Here is a 24469-nt window from a genome sequence, read left to right on the forward strand (position 1 = left end):
TCTCCCAGCCTGTGGCTCTTTGACTTTTCAGAGCATCATGTCCTATTTTGGGGGTACCAGATTTGGTGTCTTAGTTGTGCGTGGCCTAGACTCATGGCAACGTGTAGGTGTTTCCCCCACAGACTCACTCCAGCTACCCAGAACCACGGGAGGTAGCAGGGCTGAGGAAGGCTCAGCTCACAGACCCCCAGGTTGATGTAAAAAGTGTGAAGGCCACTTCCTGCCCCATGACTTACTGAGACATGGCAGAGTTCATGCTCAGGTTTTGATTTTCAGCCCCTGACTTTTAACCTTTCCTATGGACAAGTGATGTGTCCTAAATTAAACTTTGGGGGTGCCTGGGTGGCTCAGTGGGTTAAGCCACTGCCTTCGGCTCAGGTCATGATCTCAGGGTCCTGGGATCGAGCCCCACATCGGGCTCTCTGCTCAGCGGGGAGCATGTTCCCCCTTCCCGACTGCCTCTCTGCCTACTTGTGATCTCTCTGTCAAATAAAAAATAAAAATAAAATAAAAAATATAAAAATGTATAAACTTTGTCCTATTGCAATTAAGACCATGCCCTTGAGGCGCAGAGAGGTGAGTCAAAGGAGGGAGGTGGGTGGGAAATTTAGAGCAGGCCCCCCTACTGGCAGCCAGCAAAGCTCAAACAGCAGCAGCTGGAGTTCCCAGAAGAGGCCAGCAGCAGCCCAACCCCCGCCCATCCATTGGAGCTGCAACCCTTTGGACCTAAAGCAAGGACTCATCAGAACGCACAGAGCCATCACTTCTCTTCTCAGGGAAAGACTGGGGGATGGGGCAGCGGAGGGGGCTGGCAGGTGGATGTCCACCTAGAATGGTGAAGCAGGTCTGTTTTCCCAGTGGAGAAAAGGAGGGGAGTCCAACAGGGCTGATATCTACTCCTCCTGTTCTACAGCTGCCTGAGTTCATCCAACCATCCCAGGCCTGATGTGTCTTACAGCCCATCTTGGGGGTGAGGTGTGTGTGTGTGGGGAGGTTCAAAGCCAGGAGGAGATACTTCTGCTCCCAAGGAATTTCTAGCTTGATCCAGGCTCCATACACACCCAGTGACATCCTGAGCCCTGAGCCACAAAGTTAGAACCTGAGATCCTCAGAGTTGGAGACAGGGTGGGGCAGGGGTTAGGGGACTATGCATGTGAGAGGGAGTGTAGGTAGGAAGAACAGAGAGAGCACTGGGTAAGGGCAAATGGAAGAGAGATGTGGGATGGCTTATGTGTCCCTGTGGGATGGTCCTGGTGGCTTAGAGGGTGGGCTTCTCTCCATGGAGTGGAGTCTGCATCTGGGAAGATCGGCACTGGGTAGAGGGTGGTTGCACAGGGTTGAGGAGCTGGTGGGGAAGGAGGAGATGGAGGGAGGCTGGTGACTGGCATCAGGAGCTCAGGCACATGCTGGGAACTGGTTTGAACTAGGTCGTAGGGGCTGAGAGTGATCTGGGGTGGGATTTTAGGCTGCTGGGGGTGCGTGGGGGTAGGGAATAAAAGGTCATTGGGGGAGCTGGAGCTGTGGTCCAGGCCAGACTGGACTGAGGAGGGCTGAGCTGGAATCAGGCCATGGAAGTGGACAAGAAGAGGTACAACCACTGGAGGATTAGGGAAACACCACCTGGATCCAGTGAAGTGTTGGCCAGCTGGGGATGGGGTTGAGGGTTGCACATAAGACAATGGGAAGGGGTAGAGACATTGTCATTCACAAGACCACATATCCTTGCATCAAAGCAGCATTTATTGAAACACAGACTGAGACAACCCAGAAGGCAAGGCACCCACAGACAGTCGTAACAAGAGGGAGACTCAGGAAGTGGCCTAACCTTCTCCATCCCATTGGCTCCCATTGGACACACCTCACCTGCACCCGCAGGGGGAGGTCTGGAGCAACCTTGGAGTTTTCTTTGAAATGTATAAAGGTGCAATGAATAGCAAGACCTGTGCCAAGTCAAAAGGATTCCCCTCCGTAATGAGCCCCTCAACTGGGAGGTCACATGAGGAGTTTGGCTGGGACAGGTTAACCCAAAGAAGGCAGTCAGTCAGAGAGACAAGCAAAACACAAACAAGAATAACCCTGGGCCAATGCTTCCTGCAGACCTCCCAGCCAGGAGAGAGGGAGGACTGCTGCTGGGTGGGAGGATTTCCTCTCAGACTCTCAGCCTGTAGGAGACCTGGCGGGGAGTTAGGCTCACTCCTTGTCTCCCGGGAAGGCCAAGCTCCCATGATGTCCAGCCACCCTGGGTGACCGGTAGTGTCCCAGACAGCTTGGAGAATGATACAAACTGGCCACGGTCTTTTGGAGTCAAACCAAAGTTAGGTGAAGGACTGGGAATGCCTCTCTAACTGAAGCCCAGAGGAGAACCAGGAAACAACTCCCTAGAATGAGAAGGTGCCAGAGCGTGGCCGAGGGTCTTTCCCTCTGTAGGAACACGTGGAAGATTCCGGAAGCAAGCACACGATTTCCATTCACACACCATTCCGTGCTCTGGGGACGGGGACACAGGTGGCCGGGACTCTAGGCGAAGCGGACGGACCTGCTGCTCCCGCAGCTGAAGCTGGATGAGCGGGGCTGGCAGGGGGCACAGGAGTCAGGCGCCATCACCGTGATGCTGCCACCGGTGGCCACAGGGCCAGAAGCAATCTGGCGCCCAGGAGTGGTGCTGCACGTGAGGCCCCCACAGGCGACTCCCCCGCGGGAGCTGCTGACACCTGTAGGGGGAGAGAGGGGGCAAAGTGGGTAGGTGGCCTGCCCTGATCTCCCCAACCTTGTGATAATCCCCAAGGGGCTTTTGACTAGCAGAAGCTTCCTCCTCCTGAAAGGGGTTTAGTGGTTAAGAATTCAGGCCCCGTTCTTTCCAGCATCTCAGTCCTTCCAGGGGACAAAGATAGGAAGGAAGTGAGGACCCTCCCCCAGAGAGAGCAGAACAAAGTCTGCAGTTCCCATCACCACCAGTGGAGGGCGCTCAACACCACCGTCCCTAAACCCGATGGTGTTCCCCAGTGAGGAGCCAGGGGAGGAGGAAAGGCCTTCTCCTGTTCGGGAAGCATTCCAGGTTCAGCTTTACCCATCAACAAAGCCATTTTTTAGGGGGAGAGGCTGTTGTTTAAGCAGACACTTACAGACATTCACGGAGCCCACACCTTCACACAGCCTGTGGGAAAAGAAAGCTCTGTTAGCTCTGGACAACCCAGCTGGATCCCCAAAGCAGGTTGTTGCTTGGCGACAGAGAGGGCCCTTCTGTGTACAGCTCCTCTCCCCAAAAGGCGGGAGGGGTATGCCCCAAATCCTGGGTTACATGGTCACCTTTCTTTTCTTTTTCTTTCTTTCTTTCTTTTTTTTTTTTTTTTTAACATGGTCACCTTTCTCTAACCATTCTCTGACCAGAGAAAGCCTTCTGACTTTAAGCAGAGGTGACACGTGTGGCTGAGCTCCTGCCCATCTGAGTGACCCCGTGGCCTGGGTCGCGCTGGTTGGGCTCAGGGAAACAAGAGTGTGGAGGGGCTGGCACATACGGGGCACACTGTCCTCACAGGGCACAAGTGACCCGATGTGGCAGGTCAAGCTGCAGCCTCTTGGGGTTAGGGAGTGGGGGGCGGGGAGGGGGTACCAGAAGAAAGTATGCTGGAGAGGCCAGTGACTGGGGGACATGTTGTGCCTCTTGCACTTATTAACTGAGGCCATGAGAAAGTCACTGTATGCCGAGCCTTACTTCCTCATCTTTGGATGTGAAAAATGAGACCCGACCTCATTGGATCGTGAGGATTAAAATGAGCTCTCAGTGCAGGCCAAACCTGTAAGTAACTGATAAGTTATGACTATTATTGAAGCTTAAACCTGCACTAGCCATGCTTAGAGATGTAGCTCACACTGGGGCTCAGGGAAACACAGTCCCAGGGGACCAGGGCCTCCTTCTACACAAAGGGAGATGCTCCTTAGCCCCACCTGTGCTCCTCGCCTTCCAGCAGCCGCCTGTAGGTGGCGATCTCGATGTCCAGGCCCAGCTTGGAGTTCATCACCTCCTGGTACTCCTTGAGCAGGCAGGCCATGTCCTGCTTGGCCTTCTGCAGGGCGGCCTCCAGCTCCGCCAGCTTGCAGCGGGCATCAGTCAGGGCTGCCTCGCCCTGTTGTTCTGCTTCAGCCACGGCGGCCTCCAGCTTGGCCCGCTATGAGGAAGGGGATGTGAGAGCAAGGATGAGAGAAAGATGGTGTAGCTTAGCTCACCTGAGCTCATGGAGCTGGGCCAGGGAGAGGGGGCTCCAGAGAGAAGTTAGGTTAACTATGTAGGACCAGATATTTAATGAGACCTTGAAGATGAGGGAGGAGATGGGAGCTTTCACCTTCTCTCCTTGCTGGTTGTCATAGGGTGGCCCAGGAGGGTGACATTGGTGATATGGTACATCCTACTTTGAGGGCTGTGTGAGTTGTTTGGGTCCCTGATTCCTCACAGGCACACTGTGAAGCCCGATGGGGGCCAGGCCTTTGCCCTCCTGGGGGCAAAGAGTCTGCTTGTGCTGGGCATTCAAACCCCTCTCCGTACCCTACCTGGCACTTGGCATTCTCGATCTCAGCAGTCAGCCTCTGGATCATGCGGTTGAGCTCGTTGATCTCCTCCTTGGTGCGGCGCAGGGTCTCTCCATGCCGGATCACCGTGGCCTTCATCTCCTCACACTTTGTGGGGGTGGGGAGCAGAGATGTTCCTGAGGCTCAAGATGCAGTTTCCCACCCATTTGGACACCACAGAGGATTTGCAGGTTGTACAGTGCTCAGCCTGTGCAACTATACATGGAAGCCCTGCTCTACCACCTGGACTGAGAGCTGTTTGTCCTCTTTCCATCCCTACTAATCAAAATCCTTAGACAAAAGAGGCCTTCTTTAATATATACCGGCTTCCCTCCCACTGCCGTGTCTAGGAGGCAGGTGTCCTGTACCCCTCACCTTGCTGCGGTACCAGGATTCGGCCTCAGCCCGGCTGCGGCTGGCAATGTCATCGTATTGAGCCTTGATCTCAGCCACAACGCAGTCCATGTTCAGGTCCCGGCTGTTGTCCATCTTGACGATGACTGAGGTGTCTGAGATGTGGGCATGGAGGACCTGGAGCTCCTGGGGGCCAAGAGCCAATACATTTGGGTCTGGTGCCTGCCTGGTCTGGGCCATCAGCTCCACCTTTAGGGGCAGTATCCCCTCCTGCGATGGGCGCTGGTCATCATGTCACATGACCCCTGCTCCACCTGCTCCATTTCCCCCTTTGCTCACACACAGGTACATCATAAAATAAGAAAGCTGAAGGGGCCTCTGAATGAACAAATGGGAAGACTCAAACTCATGCTGGGTTTTCTCCAAGTCCCCTAGCAGTGGAGCTGGGGTTTGAATGCCAAGACTAGTGACGTGTCCATTAATTAAGACCCCTCTCTAACCAGAGACTCACCCTGGCCCCCACCTTTGACCCAGGTGCAGACTGACACAGCCCCAGAGCAGCCCACACACACACTGCAACATACACAGGCACTCACAGACATGGAGAACCACAGCCACGCTCCACGGTCCTCGAACAAGCACGCCAGGCTCTCCCTGGGCACCTACCTACGTTTGTCTATTGCAGTTGTGCAACGTGACCCTCTTGTGTCTAACACAGTCGTGCAACATGAGAAAACATGCCTACACCGCACACACGGGCAAACATGTACACACAACACAGTCCCTCCCTTCTTGCTCAGGTCCTCACGCCTCCCCTCTCCCTGACCTGGTGGGCCAGTGGCGGCCCCCTCACCTCGTCATAGAGACGCTTCAGGAAGCTAGACTCCTCCACCAGCGCCTCCACATTGGCCTCCAGGTCGGATTTCCGTAGGTAGGCGCAGTCCACGTCCTGGCAGTGGAGGGAAGAGGAGGGCATGTGGGGTGGGGGGAGGCCTCTGTGGTCCGCGTGGTGACGGCCCCCACCGGAGGCTGTCTAGGTGGGTGCCCTTCCCTTCCTGCCCCGTGGGCAGCCCCTCACCTTCTTTAGAACCACGAACTCGTTCTCTGCCGTGGCTCTCAGAGCCACCTCCTCTTCATACCTGGGTTGGGGGGAGAGAGGGGTCGCGGCTGAGAGGTGGGGGCTTGGACGTCATCCCAGCTTTTGAGTCAGCCTTCCCAAGGGCCCAAAGGAATGGAGTGCCTGGGATTCTTATCTTGTCCTCTCTGTGGTCTAGTCTGTGCGTTATTCTTGGCCTAGCCCTTGCCTCAGCCTGGCTTAGGCCACCCCGGTCCCACTGCCTCTGGAATGAGATCAGGGAATGCACGCTCTGTTCCCCAAATCAAAAGTCCTCTGTGCATCCCAGATCCAAAGACAGCCAGTGTCCTGGGCAGGAAAAACACAAGAGTGAGCATCATAAAGTGAGCTGAGACGGACAGGTAGGACCACAGAGAGCTCTAGAACTCCATTGGGTTGCCTTTCCTCACTCCCCGCGAAGGCTACTCTAAGACCCACAGGGCCTCCAAGGGGGAGAGTGGGGCCAAAGAATCTAAGACATCTAGGCCCAGCCCCAGACAGCCGCTGAGTTCCAGGCAGCCCCTGCTCCTAGATAGGCAGGAAACTTCAGCTGCTTTAAGAAGGTTGAGGGCGGAGCCTTCCCATGCTCCCTGTGTGCCCCACGTCTGGCTGCACTCACTTCTTCTTGTAGCCCTCCAGCACCTCCTGCACGTGGTTGAGCTCTGATGCCAGCCTCCCGCTGTCAGCCTCCACGCACTCAGCCTCCCGCCTCAGCGTCTCGATGTAGCCATTGAACAGGGGCTCCATGTTGCTCTCGCAGCAACGCTGGTTCTGGTAGAACTGCCACTTGGTCTCCAGCAGCTTGTTCTGCTGCTCCAGGAAGCGCACCTGCGTTCAGGGTGGGTGGGTGAGACTGGGGGCGGGGCAGGGTACCCGGGAGGAGCCTTGTCCTCCAGAGCCCTCTCTCCTGGGCGTTCACCGCACACCCTCACCGAGGAGCTGGGGCCCACCAAGGCAGGAGCATGGGGCTGAGTGTCTGTGCTGCAAGGGGCCTTGCTGCCAGCCCTCTGGGAGGCAGTGTGGCTGTGGGGGAAAGCGCCCTGGGCTTAAGTCCAGATGACTGGTTCAAGTCCAGTTCTGCCACTTGGAGCGGGCAAGCTGTCTAACCTTTGGGTGCTCATTTCTAAACCAGGGATGAAAATAGTGCCTCCCTTAGAGTTGTAAAGATTGCACAAGTTAATACATGGAAAATGCTTAGAACAGCTCCGACACATGGTCAATGCTTGACAAATTTAACTATGACTATAATTAGCAGTTCCTCATTTTTTAATCCACGGGACACTTACTGAAACCTTACTGTGTGCTACGAGGGCCCGTGCTAGGATACACACACATCTATTTATTTCTATAGCTGACTCTTGAAAAATGCGGGGGTGAGGAGCACTGACGCCTCTCCCCACCCTCACCCCTACCCCACGCATTTGAAAATTGCCATATAACTTTTGACTCCCCCAAAACTTAATTGCTAATAGCCTACCCTTGACCGGAAGCCTCATTGATAACCTAAACAGTCGAGTAGCATACATTTTGTATGTTCTAGATATTAAGAATTGTATTTGTACAAAAAAGTAAGTTAGAGAAAATATGTTATTAAGAAAATCATAAGGAAGAGAAAATACATTTATAGTACTGTATATATGGAAAAAAAATCCTTGTAGATGTGGATTTGCTCATCTCCAACCCGTGTTGTTCAAGGGTGAACTGTGTATCTCTATTTTTATCCCTCTGTCTCTGCCCATGTATCAGTCCCATTCCGTTCTCTTAACCTTCCGGTGGGGGGCGGTATCATTTCCCTCATAGCACAGAGGGGGAAACTGAGATGACTTGTTCATTGTCACACAAATAGTCGGTGAGATTTGGGATCTGATGTCCCCTGAGACCCCTTCACCTGCCCACGGCGGTATGTCTAAGCAGCTCATCTAAACTCAGCTTCAATTTGATAGTAAAAAAATGGAAATACTAACGTCTCCCCCATCGGGTCATTTTGAGGATGAACCAAACTCACTAACAAGAAAATGGTAACAAAACTCCTGACCCCAAGCCCAGAGCCCAGTTCTATTTATTCTGCCAGAGTGAGGCCTCATGGACATGCAGGGAGGGCACTGGGGGCCTGGGAGGCAGCCCACAGTGTGGGGGGGTCTCCACACTCTGCATCCCTGGGTTTCTACCTCCAGCCTGCCCCCCCTTCCCCATTCCCAGCCCTCTGTCCATGAAGGCGGCTGTGCTGGCCCTGGGTGGTTTACTGTCACACCTCTTGTCACACTATCGTCCTGGGAGAATCATGCTGACAGTGAACATTCATTGAGCATTTACTGTGTGCCAGCATTTTTCAAGCATGAATCCATCCATGTTTGCGACACACATATGAGGCGGGTTCTGTTATCCAGACAAGTGACATGCCCAAGGTCTCACGCTGCCCAGGGGCAGAACAACGATAGGGAGGCAGCGTGGCTCTGAGCTGTGCCCACCCACTTCCCCAAGCTGCCTGGCTGGGAGCCACGAGCCTTTTACTCTCCCCATTACGGCCCACTCTTGTAGCTCCCAGTGCCCAATCCAGTTTTCCAGGGGCACCTCTGATATTCCTGTGTTGTCTCCAGAAGCACACACACCCTTTAGACCACAGACTCCATTTCTGGACCATACGGGGCCCTCTGTGTACTTTGCTGGAATTAAAAGATGGAAACGGATCCTCTGCCTATGTTAGCCTGTGTTTCTCTCCCTGTGCTGTCTCAGGCCTGGCTCCATGCTGTCTCCCCAAAACACTGGGACCTTCCTGAGGGGAAGGCTGGCCGGGGCCTTCTCCGGACCATCCCAGGCCTCACTGACCTTGTCGATGAAGGCAGCGAACCTGTTGTTCAAACACTTGATCTGCTCCTTCTCCTCATGCTTCACGCACTGCGCATTGGGGTCGATCTCCAGGTTGAGGGGTGTGAGGAGGCTCTCGTTGACAGACACGGTGGTGATGCAGGGCGGGCTGGGCCCGCACACGCCGCCGGAGCGGTAGCCAAAGCTGCGGCCGCAGGAGCCAGCGCGGAAGCCACCCATGGCCATGCGAGGTCCGCAGGAGCCCAGGTTGGAGAGGCTGCGGCTTCCGAAGCCCGTCAGCCCCCGGTAGCAGGACACCCCTCGGTAGGGAGCAGCACTGATGCAGCAGCGGTTGCCAGTTTTGGGGGCCACAGCTGAGCAGGAGCTGAAGGTCCTGGTGACCCCACAGCCTGAGCTGATCCTGTAGGAGCGGCAGGACATCGTGCGGGTCTGAGCAGAGGCTGAGTGCGGCAGGAGTAAGTGAAGGCTTCAGGTGCGCTGCTTAGGATCCTCTGGCCTCTCTGATCCTCCCTGGTCCTTTTATGGGTGAGGAGAGCTGGGGTTGGCCGCATAAAAGGAGTGAAAAGCCATTTTATGTTGTTTATTGGCTTGGGGAGTTTGCCAGCAAATCCCCAAAGACTCGTCTTAAAGGTGAGCTCAGCGGCGACTCGGGGCCTCCGTAAAGGTATTGAAGATATTATTAGGGACACTGTGTTTGCACTTTTCATCTTCAAAGCTCGTTTACATACATTAAGCAATTAATTTTCTCGCAGTCTCCCTCTAGGATGGCCCCAACCCACAGCCGGAGTCGGATTTGAACTCCGCAACAGTCTGAGCTGGCTGGGGTTGGGGTAGAGGCTGGTCCACTGTCTCAAGGGGAAAGCTCTAGTGTCCCGGGTTGGGCAAGACCCCGAGAGTGCATTACCTCTGTCCTCCTGGCTCTGTGCAAGAGATATTCTCAAGTAAGTTGTCGTGTTTCAGAGGCTGATGGATCAGGCAAGTCCAGATCCAACCAGGCACCGTGGCCTGGAAGGTTGTCCCGGTCCGTGGGACCATTTTGACCATGCTCCCGGCAGGACAGAGGGCTGGAGCACATGGGATCTTAGAACCTTCTGGATTCCAGCCCAGAGGCTCTGTTTTGGAGCTTTCATTTCTCACCCAGGAAAATTGCAAACCACTCCACTCTCAGTGGCCACAATAATGGCTACTTGTGGATAATGGGAAGCCTCCCCCTTTAACCACTTTCTCCCACTGGGCTGCAAGGATGGAAGAAATGAATCCTGGGATAACCTAGCTGCTGTGAACTTGCTCTGGGCACTTTCCCTCTGCTCTTAAAGAAGAAATAGGTTCTGTTTGTCTCTCTTCCTTCTAAGACCACCAGCCAGAGGAGGGGCATATCTTCGGCCCCCAAACTATATCCCCTAGAGGAACATTTAGAGATGGGGGTGGGAAAGTGGCTTTTTCTTGTCTGAAGATGCTGTGATTTCTGGCTCCCGGGGGTTCTGGGGGTCTGGCTCCTCAGAATGTCCCTGCTTCCCTGTGTATCCTGGAGCTATTTATTAGGATAATGATTGCTATTCTTTTAATGGTCCTTGAGCACAAAGCTGGGAGATGTGGTCTCTGCCTCCAGGGAGGCTAACCGGACACCCAAGGTGTTAGGAACTTCGAGAAGGGAAGAAGAGCAGAGGAGCATCCTCCGAGGGAGACAGACCCTCTGGGGAGCCTTCCAGAATCAAACACTGCCACTGTGGGGCCACAGCCTGAATCCTTCCTCCTGCGCCTGATGTTCTGTCCCGCTTCTGCCCTCATCTCCGTGGCTGGGCCCCCTGCAGCTCTTCACCCAGAAGCAGGCTGGTTGGTTTCTGTCTCCACACTCCACACGTGTTCTTCCAAGGCGGGGGATCAGGGAGACTTTGGGTGGCTGGTGAGGAGAAGCAGGCAGCCTCACCAGCTGGCCTCGAAGGATCTTCAGATCACAGTCAAGCTGGGCAATGGAAGCAAAGTCGGAAGACCTGGTCCATGGGCCTGCTCTGATGCTTCCTGGCTGTGTGACTCTGGGGAACGCTCTTGCCTCTCTGAGCTTTTGTGTGCTTGCCTGTAGTGTGGAATTCATCCTTGCCTTCCCGGGTTATTGAGAGGATTATGTGGATAATACACAAGCTGTGCCTTGGGGACCAGAACACTCTGTATAAAGGAAAGGGATTCTTGTTTCTGATCAGAAACACCTCTACCACACCTTACACCCTTCTCCGGCAGGGAGTGGGTGTACTCCCTGCCCCACCCGTGGTCTTCACATCCTCTGCACATTTACGACTTCTTTACCCTTTTAAGACTGCTTTTAATGTTTCCTTTAACCTGATTTCACTAGTATAAAAATTTGGGGTGGAGTCTGGGGGTGGAAAGAGGAGGCTAAGGAGTGCGGGGGCTGGGTTCCCAGCACCCACTCCTTAGTGGGGGCACCGTTGGCCTGGGTCCAGGCATGTCTCCTGGCACCTTGGACAGTGAGCTCCTGACTGCCTGTTGTGTGGGCCCGGTGCTGGTGTGCTGGGGACCAAAAGGGATTTGGGCCCTTTGAACATGGCAGGGGGAAGAGACCAGGTGAGCACGGGAAGAGAAGATGGGTGCGCCCTCTGCCCACAGACCTCCTCTCCTCAGCTCCCATCAGCCTCTGCTCTCCTTCAGCTTGCTGAAGAGGATGGAGCTAGATCTGATTCTGCCTCTCCTTGGGGGCAGGAGGGAGTGGAGGCTTCGTCCCAGAGAGAGGCTTCTGAGTGACTTGTTCTCCTTGCCTCCAATACACACACACGTGCGCACGTGTGTGCATACACACACACACACCCTCCTAAACCTCTACCTCGAATTGGGCTTGGGCATGGGCTTGGGCACTGAGGGTGGGGAAGAGGATGCTAGGGGACTCAGGAAACCTGGGGGAACAAGGGCTCGAGTGGGCAAGAGTGAGGGCCCCAACCTGGTACGGGGTGGGCTCACGGGAGCTGGGTGATGTTTACGTCGTGGCAGATGGTGGTCATGCCCAGGATTGGTGGCAGCTGCTCAGGAAGGCTGTCCGCATGGTGCATTGGATGGGAGGGGCTGGGCTGGAGAGGGAGGCTAAGTCCTTCATGAGGCCGTTCCCAGGTTGTGCAGGGCAGGTAAGAAACTCACAGACCAGGCCAGTCTGACGCAGCTGCCCTGGAGAATCTGTGTAGACGCACAGGACCTGGGCCTTTGCTGCCTAGTCCTATCGAAGAAAGAGACAGGGAACCCATAGCCCCATGCCTGGCTCTACTCATTATCCACCCTTCCGCTCATGGGACCGACTCTTGGGTGGGAGCCTGACCTCTCTTTCCTGGCCTCCTCCTCATTTATTGCCACTAGGCCCTATAGGTTCCCTGCACCCCTCTCCCTACGCCCAAGCCTCCTCTCTGGGCACACCTTTGCCTGGAATGTACCTGGATGGCTGGCCACCTCTTCCAGGAAGCCTTTGTGAACTAGTCAGAGGGAGGCTGTGATTTCTCCTCCTTTGTCTCAGCAGGCAGCTCATAAAATGTCCCTTCCGGGGCTTCCCAGGTAACTCCAATTATCTCTTTCCACACCCTCTTATCCCGGGTGCTGTCATCCATCACCCACTTTGGTGCCGTCCCCTCCTGCCCCCGTATCTTTTGAAGGCCACACCCAGTGTTGGGAATGTGCGCTGAAGAACCCACATCCCTCCTGCGATGTACAATGTTCCCAAGAGGGCACTTTGTCCAGGAAGCCTTCAAGAGCTAATTGAGCGAGAGAGATTTTTTTTTTTAAGATTTATTATTTATTTGAAAGAGAGAGAGAGCAAGCAGGAAGAGGGACAGAGGGAGAGGAAGAGGGAGAGAATCCCAAGCAGACTCTGTGATCAACATGGAGTCCTATGTGGGGCTCAATGTCATGACCCTGAGACCATGACCTGAGATGAAATCAAGAGTTGGACTCCTAACCCACTGAGCCATCCGGGCGCCCCAGACTGAGAGATTCTTCCCCCCACCCTGGAGACCCAGGCAGCTGCCACAGCTCCATCTGACTCTGCCTCCTTCCTGGTTGCCATCTCCTCAGGCTTCCCCAGAGATCTGTCACCCACATACTTCCCCACAGATGGGCCATCCTTCTCCTGCGTGCTACCTATGGGACGCCTGCTGGGCACACCTGCTCTTCCCCCAGCCCAGGGCTCTCTACCTCCCTTCCCTTCTGATCTCTCTACTCTGCTTAAAATTTCCCTGTTTCTAGGAAGGTTTTTTGGATTTGTCCAGAGATAAAGGTGCGCTGACCCCCTCCCATCCTTCTGACTGCTGACTCTTGCAGGTTCGTATTTGTATTTGTCTAAGCTCTCATGGACCATTGCTCCATCCTTCCTGGCTGACTGCTTCTCCAGAACAGCCCTGATGGACTCTCCATGGACAAAACCCATCCTGAGAGGGCCTCGGTGGCTTCCCACACAGCTCATTCAAGTTGGGCAGCACCCATCATCTCAGCTGATCTTCTCCATGTTTCTTAGTTTTTGAATCTATACCACGTCCTGGTGCCGGGACACAGCTCTTTAGGGTCTTACAGCCCTGTGACCCTTTCTTTGGCTTTCATAAAACTTGGGCATGACTCATGACCCTATGAAAGAGGGGTGAGGTCTGAGCAACAGACAGGAGCTGGATGAGCACCCGGGCTGCCCCCAGTGCATGTGGGGCAGGGCCCCCCTGCAGTCAGCCAAGCTGTTACATGGCCCCTCCACCTCTGCTCTCATGGGGTTCCCCACCAGGAACTGTAAGAAGCTCTCTGGTTTCTCCCTGAATGCTACCTGTGCACCTTCCTGCAGGCAATTTTCCCCGGTGGCTTTGCTGTTGTCTGTGGCCGCTCTGGGTCAGAGCAATGAATCAGTTATTACAGGGCATCCAATTTCAGAATTGTACCTTAGTAATGGTTTGGAAGCTTTTTCTCCCTGTCTTTTTTTAAAGCACTGGGACCGTTTCCCTGAATCTCAGGAGAAAAGCAGCTATCTAAACTGGTCTCCCATTGCACTTCAGACACACCTGCAAGACTCCTGACTCAGGGCCTTTGCACTGGCTGTCCCTTCTATCCAGCATGCTCTTCCCTCAGCCACACGGCTGACTCCATCACTGCCTCTGGGTCTTTTCTCACCTTCAAAGAGTCTTCCCTGACCCTTCTTTTTAAAATGGCAATCTGGCCTCCCATTCCCAGGGCATTCTTCAACCGGTCTATCCTGCTCTGATCTTTTTTTTTTCCCCCTTAGCACTTAACACCTTCTAACACACTCTATAATTGACTTATTTATTCTTTTTATTGATTATTGTCGGTCTTTCCTCTTTTCCCCATCCAATTAAACCAAAATGAAACAAAACCCCACAGGAGCAGTGATTCTGTCTGCCTTGTTCATTGATGGTTCCCAAGCACTTAGGACAGTACTGGGAATGTAGGGAGTACTTAGTAAATATTTGTTTGTGACTACATGTGTAAGTGAATGGAAATCCCTGACAGTTTAGATATTTAATGTTGGCAGAAAATGTCACCTTGTGGGAAGACCGGGCCCAGGCCCCTAGGAGCACACCCAGTTTCAAGCCCTTGGGGCTCAGAGCCCACCGCAGCTTTTTCCTGTTTGAGGGTGGTGGTTTAGGGAGCCCCTGTGGGAACGAAGCCCGATGAAAACCCAGAATGGTGGAAACAGGGCTGTGTTGGGTCTGGTGAGACAGAGGATTTTTCTGTCAAAGTCGCTATTCGTTGTTACAGTGTTTGTATCTTGAGCACAAATTTGGAGAAAAAATTGGTTTAAAAGTCTCTAAGCGGTCGGCAGCATCAGTCAGTGTACTTGGAAAATTCTGTGTAGGGCCTCCTGGGAAACCGGCGGCCAGCAGGGGGCAGCAGACCCTCACCGCTGGCCGGGTGGCCCCAGATGCAGTGCTCAGGACTCGGGAGGAAGATACCAGAAACAGTCTGCGGACACTTCAGCATCCACCCCTGTTTGCTGCTGGACGGGTGGGGCTGCCGAACACAGCTCGTCTGCATCAGCCGTAACACTAGAACCACCGTTGCCATGACCAAAACAATAGCAGACATTTGTGTACCCAACTGGGCACTGGGCTGGGCCCTGAGCACCTGGGTTATGTCACTGTGTGTCATCTCCACAGCGACTCTTTTTTTTTTTTTAAATTTTATTTATTTATTTATTTGACAGACAGAGATCACAAGCAGGCAGAGAGGCAGGCAGAGAGAGAGGAAGGGAAGCAGGCTTCCCGCCGAGCGGAGAGCCCGATGCGGGGCTCGATCCCAGGACCCTGGGACCACGACCCGAGCTGAAGGCAGAGGCCTTAACCCACTGAGCCACCCAGGTGCCCCTCCACAGCGACTCTTTGATGTAGGAGCGATTTTCCCACTTGACAGGCAAGAGGCTTAGCACGATGAAGGGATGAAGTAAGACACTGGAGTCTGGATGCCACTGCATCCACCACTCAGCCTCTCTGGGCCTTGGTTTTGTCATCTGTCAAGTAATAATAAAGGACTCTTAAGAGGGAAGAATAAAAGTACCTCTTGCATACGATCATTGAAAGAAGCAAGTGAGTTACAGCATGAAACATCGCTGCCTAGGCTTTATGACCTCTGGTCTCAGGGCTAGTAAGCTGGGGGCCAGGGATCTGATGGGGTTCTGCCCACACCGGAGCCCTTGGGTTTGAAACCCATGTTGTGACCAGGGGTGGGTTTCTGGGGGGGGGGGCAGTCGACCTCCTAACAATATTGAATCTTCCAGTTCCTGAAAAGAGTCTTCTTTATTTCTTCGTCTTCTTTGACTTCTTTCATTGTTGCTTGTGGTTTTCAGCACCGGGGTCCTTTCTACACTTCATGAAGGCTTACACCGAAGCGTGTCACTTTTGGGGTGCTACTGTAAGTGATACTTAAAACATGTTATTCATTTAGTTTGAAGTTTTATTTACTTATTATTTGACAGAGAGAGAGAGAGAGAGTGCACACACGCACAAGCAGGGGGAGTGGCAGGCAGAGGGAGAAGCAGGCTCCCTGCTGAGCAGGGAGCCCGATGCAGGGCTCAATCCCGGGACCCTGGGACCATGACCTGAGCTGAAGGCAGATGCTTAACTGGCCCTGACTTTTTTTGTTGTGAGATTTGAAACTATACATTCAATTCCTTTAGTAGACCTACAGCCGTTCAGGTAGGACTGGTTACACAATTTATGGGGTTCAGTGTGACCTGTTGTTGAAAACTAAGAATTTTCAGCATTTTCAAAAACTTCAGATTTCAAGATTTTAATGATAGTAGTCAGTAAACCATGCGTGGGGCATTCTGTGGCATAGGACCCTGGGTGATTTTACACAGGACACACACTAAGAGTTCCGGTCACAATTCTGATGTGTGTGTGTGCGGGGAGTTCCCACACCAACAAGCAATTCTTGGACAGCAGCTGAATGTCCTGCAATTCAACTCAATGCTGACCTTATCTACCCGGAGATAACATCGGATTCCATGAGTTAAGGCTTCAGTCCTCTAGCACCCGCTTCGTGCCACCTGTACCCCCTCGTTGTCATCTGGACTGCTGAGCTACCAGCTATAGATCGGAGCTTCCAACGACCCCCTCTCTGGATCCTATCTGTTGGCTACAGCAGCTCACAGAACTCAGAGAAATACTTTGCTTACTAGATTACTGGTTTATTATAAAAGGATGTAACCCAGGAAGAGGTGTGGGGAAGGGTGTGTGGCTTCCAGGCCCTCTCTAGACTTGCCACTCTCCCCACATCTCCATGTGTTCACCAACCCAGAAGCGCTCTGAACCCAGTCTCTTGGGGTTTTGACAGAGGCTTCGGTATGTAGTCATGATTGATCCATTCAACCTCCAGCCCTTCTCCCCTCTCTGGGAAGTTCTAACCCTCTAATCACTGGTTAGGTGTGTCCCTCTCTCCCTACCGCTAACTAGCCTCTCTCCTTAGGTACAGTCTAAAAGTCAGCTTATTAATATAACGAAAGACAACTTTATCACTCTCCCCACTTAGGAAATTCCAAGGGTTTTAGGATCCCTGTGCCCGGAAGAGGACGAAAACCGAATATCTATTTCTGATTACAAATCACAATATCACACATGCCCATAAAGCCAGCCCTGTATTTGGTTACTTTTTTCTTTTTTGGGGGGGGGTATTATTTTTTTTTTCTTGAACAAGCTTTGGTAATTTGTGTTTTTCAAGGAATTAATCCATTTCCTCTAAGTTCCCAGATTTCTTGGCGTAAAGCTGTTTGTGGTATTCCTTTATTATCCTTTTAATATCTGCCGTGTCCGTAGAGATGTCCCTCTTTCGCTCTTGCTGGTGTTAATTTTTGCCTTCTCTTTCCCCGCCCCTTGTTCAGTTTGGCGGGGGGTTTACCCATTTTATGAGTCTTCTGAAAGAAGCAGTTTTCAGTTGTGTTGCTTTATCTGTCTGCTTTTAATGTCATTGTTTTCTGCTCTTTTCTTTATTATCTCCTTTCCTCTGCTTGCCTTGTGTCTACCTTGCTATTTGTTTCCTAGTTTCATTTCGTTTCCTTCCTTCCTTCCTTTCTTCCTTTTGAGAGAGGTGGGGGGAGGGTCAGAGGGAGAGAGAGAATCCCAACCGGACTCCATGTCCAGCGTGGAGCCTGGCGTCGGGCTCAATCTCACAACCCTGAGATCATGACCTGAGCTGAAATCAAGAGTCAGACACCTAATCAACTGAGCCACCCAGGGACCCCTCTTTTCCTGATTTCTTAAAAGGGAAGCTTAAATAATTGATATGAGACCTTCCTTCCATTCTAACTTAAGTATCCAATGTGATAAATTTCCCCCAATCCCTGCGTTAACTGCATCCTCAAATTTTGATATGCTGTGTTTTCACTTTGACTCAATTAAAATATTTTCTAACTTCCCTTGTGATTCCTCTTGATCTGTTTGTTATTTAGAAGTATGTTGCTTGATTTCCAAGTATTTAGGGATATTCTCCAGATAGTGTTCTGGTATTGGTTCATAATTTAATACCATTATGGTCACAGAACATGTTTCATATGGGGTTGAGTTTTTAAACTTGTTAAGATTTGTTTTATGGCCCAGAAATGACCTATTTTGGTGAATGTTCCCTGTTGTCACTTGAGAAAAATGTGAATTTTTCTGGTTTTGGGTGGAATGTTCTATAAATGTCGGTTGTCAGGCTGACTGACAGTGTTGTTCAGGTCTTCTGTTCAGGTATTCCTATTGTTTTTCTGTCTACTTGTTCTGTTGATTACTAAGAAAAAAGTGTTTAATTCAAGTATGATTGTGGATTTGTCTGTTTTGCCTTTCAGTTCTATCACTTTGTGCTTCATGTATTTTGAAGCTCTGTTGTTAGGTTCATATACATTTAGAATTGTTAGGTCTTCTTGTTGAATTGACCCCTTTAACAATATAATATCTTTTTACTGATGGCAGTATTCCTTGCTTTTTTACTCTTTAAGAGTATATCTCTTCGTATTTTTTAAGTGGTTATTCTAGAGATTACCATGTACATAATCTAATGTTTCACAGTCTACCTAGAATTAATATTTTGTTACTTCATGAAAAATGTTATAGTTGTTGTAGATATTCATCTGTATACACTGAAACTCCACCAGACAATGTTATAATTTTTTTAAGAGTCAGATATAGATTTTAAAGAATATAAGAGAAGGAAAATAGTCTTACATTTATCCAGTATTTACTATTTCTGTTGCTCTTCCTTTATTCCTGAAGTTCTATGTTTCTCTCTGGTATCATTTCCTTCTTTCCTTCCTTCTTCCTTCCTTCCTTCCTTCCCTTCCCCCTCCTTCCTTCCTTCCTTTCTTCTAGATTTTATTTATTTATTTGAGATAGAGAGAGCATGAGTGGAGGTGAGGGGGCAAAGGTAGAGGGAAAAGGAGAAACAGGCTGCCCACTGAACAGGGAGTCTGAGGCAGGGCTCAATCTTAGGACCCTGAGATCATAACCTGAGCCAAAGGCAGACGCCTTACTGACTGAGCCACCCAGGCGCCCCATTCCATTTCATACTGAAGAGTTTTAGCCTTACTTTTAGAGCAGGTTTGCAGATTGCAAATTCCCTTAGTTTTCTTCCATCTGAGAATGTCTTTCTATTCCCCCCCTCCCCATACTTCTTAAGAATACTTTTGTTGGCTATAGAATTCTGGGTTGACAATCCTCCTCTCCCCAACCACCCACCCCAGCACTTTAAAGAAGTTGCTCATTTTCTTCAGCCTTTTATTGTTTCTTTAAAAAAAAAGTTTTACTTATTTATTTGAGAGAGAGAGTGTGCCTGAGCATGAATGGGGTGGCAGAGGGAGAGGGAGAAGCAGATTCCCCCCTGAGCAGGGAGCCTGACTTGGGGTTCAGTCCCAGGACCCTGAGACCATGACCTGAACCAAAGGCAGATGCTTAACTGACTGAGCCACCCAGGTGCTCCCAGCCTTTTATAGTTTCTGATGAAAAATTTGGTATATATATATATATATATATATATATATATATACACACACAGACACACAGACACACACACACAATGTATCATTTTTCTCTATCTTCAAATATTCTTTTCTATTTTTTTTCTCTTTATTCTTCAGGTTTTCTCTTTATTCTTCAATTTCTATTGCTCTGTCTTCAAGTTATTGACTTTCTTTTGTCCTTTCCTTTTTGCTATAGAGCACATTAATGACTTTTAAATTTTAAATGTAGTATTTTTTTAGTTTTTGAATTCCCGTTTGGTTCTGGTTTTATAGTTTTTATTTTCTGCTGAGAAGTGCTACCTTTTAATTCACTTCAAATGTTCTTACCTTTATCCTATGGAACATGATTGTAATAGTGATAGTGATTTAAAATCTTTGTGTGATAACTCCAACATCTGTATCATCTTGGGACTGGCATCTGTTGATATTCTTTACCCCAGAAAATTGATCACATTTTCCTGATTCCTTGATGTCAAAATCATTTTAGATAGTATCTTGGACATTTAAAATATTATGATGTATAGACTCTTGGTCCCGCTAAAATCCTCTGAAGAATTTTTTGTTTTGTTTTGTTTGCCTAATAGGGAACCTGCTTAATTAGATTCAGACTGAAAATTCTTTTTCTATGGGAAACTCAGTTCAATTTCAATTTTCAAGCCTTTCTTTCTTTGTGATTTTTGTCTGTCCTGTGTCTATTCCACTTAGGGTTTTTCTGTAACGTGGGCAGTGACTTAAATGTTACTTCAGTTTTCAAAGCTTTGGCATGCTATTTGGGTCTCCCATGCATGTGTAGCTCAAGGGAGAGCCCAGGACTTGTACATGTGTGGATTTACACACAGAGGAATCCGCCCCTCCAGTTTTCTCTCTCACTCCTTCCCTCATGGGGTGGGGGGAGTCTCTTTTTCTGCCTCCTCCTGAGAAAGATCATGTTTGTCTTGGAATTTCTGCTGCCATATCATGGCTACTGCATAGCTTTGTGACTGGGATTTGCTCTCAGGGCAAAGCCATGAAAGAAAAGAGAAAAACATGAGGATTCCCTGCCTATATTTTCCAGCCCACAGGAGCCCCCTTTCCTGCTGCCTCTGGTTAGAAAAATGGGATTTCTATTAGAGTTCTAGTTGATCGTGTTGACGGCTCAGAGCCTTATCGTGGAGCCTGTCGTGTGAGCAGAGGGAACAGAAATACACGGTTGATTCTTCAAGCTTTTTCTTCCCATCATGATCTACCAGCTTTTATTTACTTTTTAGAGTCCTCTAATAGTTGTGCTGGATTTTATCCAGAGTTTTTTGTTGCAATCAGTGGGAGGGACAGGCTATAATAAGCTTATTCCATCATGGATGCAACTGGAAGTCAACTTAGTTTTAACAGGATTGCCATGGCTGTTTTTTGAAAACATGCTCAGGGAGGGTAAGAGGAAAGTAGAGGGTCCAGATAGGAAGCTACTGCAGCAATCCAGGCAGGGATGGTGGTGGTTTGGACCCCGGCAGTAGTCATAGAGGTGGTGAGACGCGGTTGGATTCTAGATGTTATTTGAAGGTTAACCCAATGAGATTTGCTGATGGATTAAAATGGGGCTGTGAGATGAGAGAAGGTTTAAAAATGATTCTGAAGCAGGGCGCCTGGGTGGCTCAGTGGGTTGAAGCCTCTGCCTTTGGCTTGGGTCATGATCCCAGGGTCCTGGGATCGAGCCCCGCACCTGACTCTCTGCTCAACGGGGAGCCTGCTTGCCTTCCTCTCTCTGCCTGCCTCTGCCTACTTGTGATCTCTGTCAAATAAATAAATAAAATCTTTAAAAATGATTCTGAAGTGTTTTTTTTGGGTTACACAATTGAATAGAGATGCCCTTAATATGGAAGGAGTAGCATAGAGGGAGAAGAAGGAAGGTGAAGAATTTGCTTCTGGACATGTTTAGTTTGAGATGCCCATTAGCTTTACAAATGGAGGTGTCAATGATTTGTGTCTGTATATACCAGCCTGTAGTTAACGGAAGGTCTGGGCTAGAGAAACAAACTCAGGAGTCATCGACATATGGATGACATGTAAAGCCATAACACTGATTGGGTGAGATCACCTATGGGGTAGGATAAAGAGGGAAAAGAAACTAATGACTGGAGCCTGAAGAGTTCCAGTGTTGGCTTGCTGTCTAACCCTAGAGGCTGGAAGCAATGCTGCCCAAGTGGCATGTGTCAGTCGGGGTCTGACAGGTGATAATAGAACACGGCAAATGAACAGGGGAAGTTTAATACAGTTAATATTGGGGTTGGAGTCATGAAAGATTGGTGAGTAAGAAGTCCAGAGAACTCTAAAGAGTATAGAATGACAGATAATAAGGGACAGTCCCTACCTCTAGGACCCCAAGGAAAAGACAGGACTAAGGTCCCAGTCTCACTGGACAGGGCACAGCACTACTCACTGGATTCCAGAGAAGTCACTGTGTGTGATGCTGCATCAGCGGAACTTGCTGGAACCTCCCATCCAGAGCTTACCAGAAATCCACCCTCTAGAGTGCTGGAGAAAGCATTTCACCAAGAGATATTTGCTGGAGGCATGCACTATGAAATTGCCCAAGAGGGGTGTTGGGGAAGCTGCTGGCTGCTGGCTGCTGCTGGCTGCTGCTGCTGTGCATTGTGGGGGCCTCATATTATAGAAGTTGTCTGTGCTGCAGGAATCTGGCAATAGAGACACTGCTGAGAGAGCTCAATGGAAGGAAAGTCCTACTCCTGCAGTATCTCTCCATCACCCTGGGAAATGCCTACCAAAGAGGCTTAATTAGCATCTGCCAGCTAGCAAAGGAAAATATCTAGAAGGATGAGATCTGTTTTCACAGGGGAAGCAATAAGGGTGAATTTGGAACTAAGGCAATAAATTGATAACCGGCATAGGGTAGATGTAAATCTGGCTGTGGAGAGGCACCGAGGCCAGACAGCGGCTCCCTCGACGTTGCTGCCACCTAAGGGGTGTGTGTGACTTCACACATGGCAGATAAGGTGGCTAGAGTGGAGCTCTCAGAAGCAGGAGGGCAGGAGGCTGGTGAGTCCAGGGTCAGGCAGGCCTCAGGCTGTGAGCAAAGCAACCTGTAAATTCTCAGGCTGAGGTGTGGGCAAGGCAGAATCCATAAAGATGAAAGGTGTGCTTCTTGCTCTCTGAGGAGGACTCTAGAGGTGAAGCAGAGCGGCAGACAGTCGCTGTGTGAGACATGTGCCCTGATGGAGCAGTGCCCTGGGAGCTGGTCGAGAGCGCCCCTTGCCTGATTCCTACCCCCATATGAGCTATCACTTGGAGGCTATGTTATATTCAGCCCCAGCGAGATCCCAAAACTGAGCATGCTCTCTCCAGCCTCTTTGGTTTTACACAGACTGTATCCTCTGATTGGAGCACTGCCTCCTTCTTAGTGTGGCTAATTCATCATCCTTCCCATCTCTGCTGTGACATGACACCCTACAGGAAGCTCTTAATGATGCTTCAAGTCTAGGTTGGGCCTCTCCTCTGTGCGTTGCTATATCAATTTAACTCCTAACACAGTACTTAGCATATCAGGACATAAGTGCTTGTCTAACTGTCCATCTGTCAGGCTGGACTGTAAGCTCTTGGATGGCAAGGACCAAGTCTTGTTCACTGCTGTTTTCCCAGCATCACGCCTGGCATGTAGTAAGCATTTCACAAGGAAATGGGTGAATGAATAAAGTATGAGAGGCCACAGTGGGGTGCATGGAGGAATATCATGGGGTAGAAGTATATGGGCCGATCACTCAGGGCTTGTATGCCATGTTAAGAAGTTTGGGTTCTTACAACTATCATATGATCTCTTTGATATGAGGAAGTAGAGATGCAAGGCGGGGGGGTTTGGGGGGAGGTAGGAAAAGAAAAAATGAAAAGATGGGATTGGGAGGGAGACAAACCATAAAAGACTCAATCTCAAGAAACAGACTGAGGGTTGCTGGGGGGAGGGGGGACGGGAGAGGGTGGTGGGGAAATGGACATTGGGGAGGGTATGTGCTATGATGAGTGCTGTGAAATGTGTAAACCTGGCGATTCACAGACCTGTACCCCTGGGGATAAAAATACATTATATGTTTATTAAAATAAAAAAATTTTAAAAAAAGAAAAAAAAGAAGTTTGGGTTCTTCTGGAAGGCAATGGGGGAGCCACTGAGGGTTACAGGTTAGGGAGAGCCATGATCAGTTTTCTATATAAGGCCTTTCTAACAGCATCATGGTGAGTCTGCTGGATGGAGACAAGTCTGAGGGCAGGAGGATGAGTATCCCGCAAAGGTCCCAGAGGAAGCTGGGCTAGGGAAGGACCTAGGGAACTGGTAGAAGGATGAGTGTTGGTCAGCTGGTATGGGGTAACACTTGGAGAGGAGTGGGCTGCTGGATCCTTGTTCTCAAGGCCTTTGCTGCATTTCTCCTCTCCCCCACTGAGCTGAGAGCCCCTGCAGGGAAGGGCCTGAGCACTTTGTGCCTCCCCTTTGCCCAGCCTGTGCCCTTGGCAAGTCCCTGGCAGGGTGAGGGGGGGATGAGCTGGTGGGCGGGTGGAGTCTAGAAGGCAATCTCTCCTATGGGCAGTGTGAACCAGAAGAAGCCAGAGTCCTAGTGATGTTAGCTTGGCAAGTTTATTGAAAACCCAGCAATGCAAAGAACAGTACAAACAGGCACCCTGCCCACCCAGACCTCACTGGAGCTTGCAGACATAAACCCCCCTGCAGTGGACAGGGTCAGGCCTCCTTCATACCACCACAGGGACAGGGTCCATGCAGCAGAGCAGAGCTCATGCTCCATTGGCTCCCCGCCCCTACATGTGCTGTGCACCCACATGCACACTAAACCAAAGATGCAGGAAGAGAAGCAACAAGGACATTTGCCACTCAGAGAAGAACCATCTCACGGGACTTAGGGATCCCTTGGGCCACCAAGGACTGTGGATCCTTTTGGGTGAGGAAGAAAAGGAAAGAACCTTCTCCTGCCAGGGAAAGGAAGAAGGAAGCAAAAGGCAGGGGCTAAAGACACCTGCAGTGTGGGCAGTCAACTCTCCATTCTCCAAATTAATCCAAAGCCATGGATGGCAATGGAGCCCAAGCACATTCTTTTTGGCTTTGAACTGCTCTTTTTCTCCCTGGTGCACTGATTTGTGTAACTGTATGG

At 50.5% G+C, this 24469-nt stretch overlaps 1 protein-coding gene across 1 annotated transcript; it reads right to left on the bottom strand.

Annotated features, from left to right (window-relative positions):
- Window positions 1-1718: 1718 nt before the first annotated feature.
- LOC308347695 (keratin, type II cuticular Hb5) lies at window positions 1719-9384 on the bottom strand. Its single transcript, XM_080811343.1, has 9 exons — window positions 8858-9384; window positions 6651-6859; window positions 5996-6056; window positions 5771-5866; window positions 4939-5103; window positions 4546-4671; window positions 3946-4166; window positions 3123-3154; window positions 1719-2711 (listed from the first exon to the last, which is right to left on the bottom strand). The coding sequence occupies exons 1-9, from the start codon at window positions 9275-9277 to the stop codon at window positions 2518-2520; spliced, it is 1524 nt and encodes a 507-aa protein (XP_080667469.1). The 5' UTR covers window positions 9278-9384; the 3' UTR covers window positions 1719-2517.
- Between the last annotated feature and the right edge of the window lie 15085 nt (window positions 9385-24469).

The sequence above is a fragment of the Martes martes genome (genome assembly GCF_963455335.1).
Source record: "Martes martes genome assembly, chromosome: 8".
Classification (NCBI taxonomy): Eukaryota; Metazoa; Chordata; class Mammalia; order Carnivora; family Mustelidae; genus Martes; species Martes martes.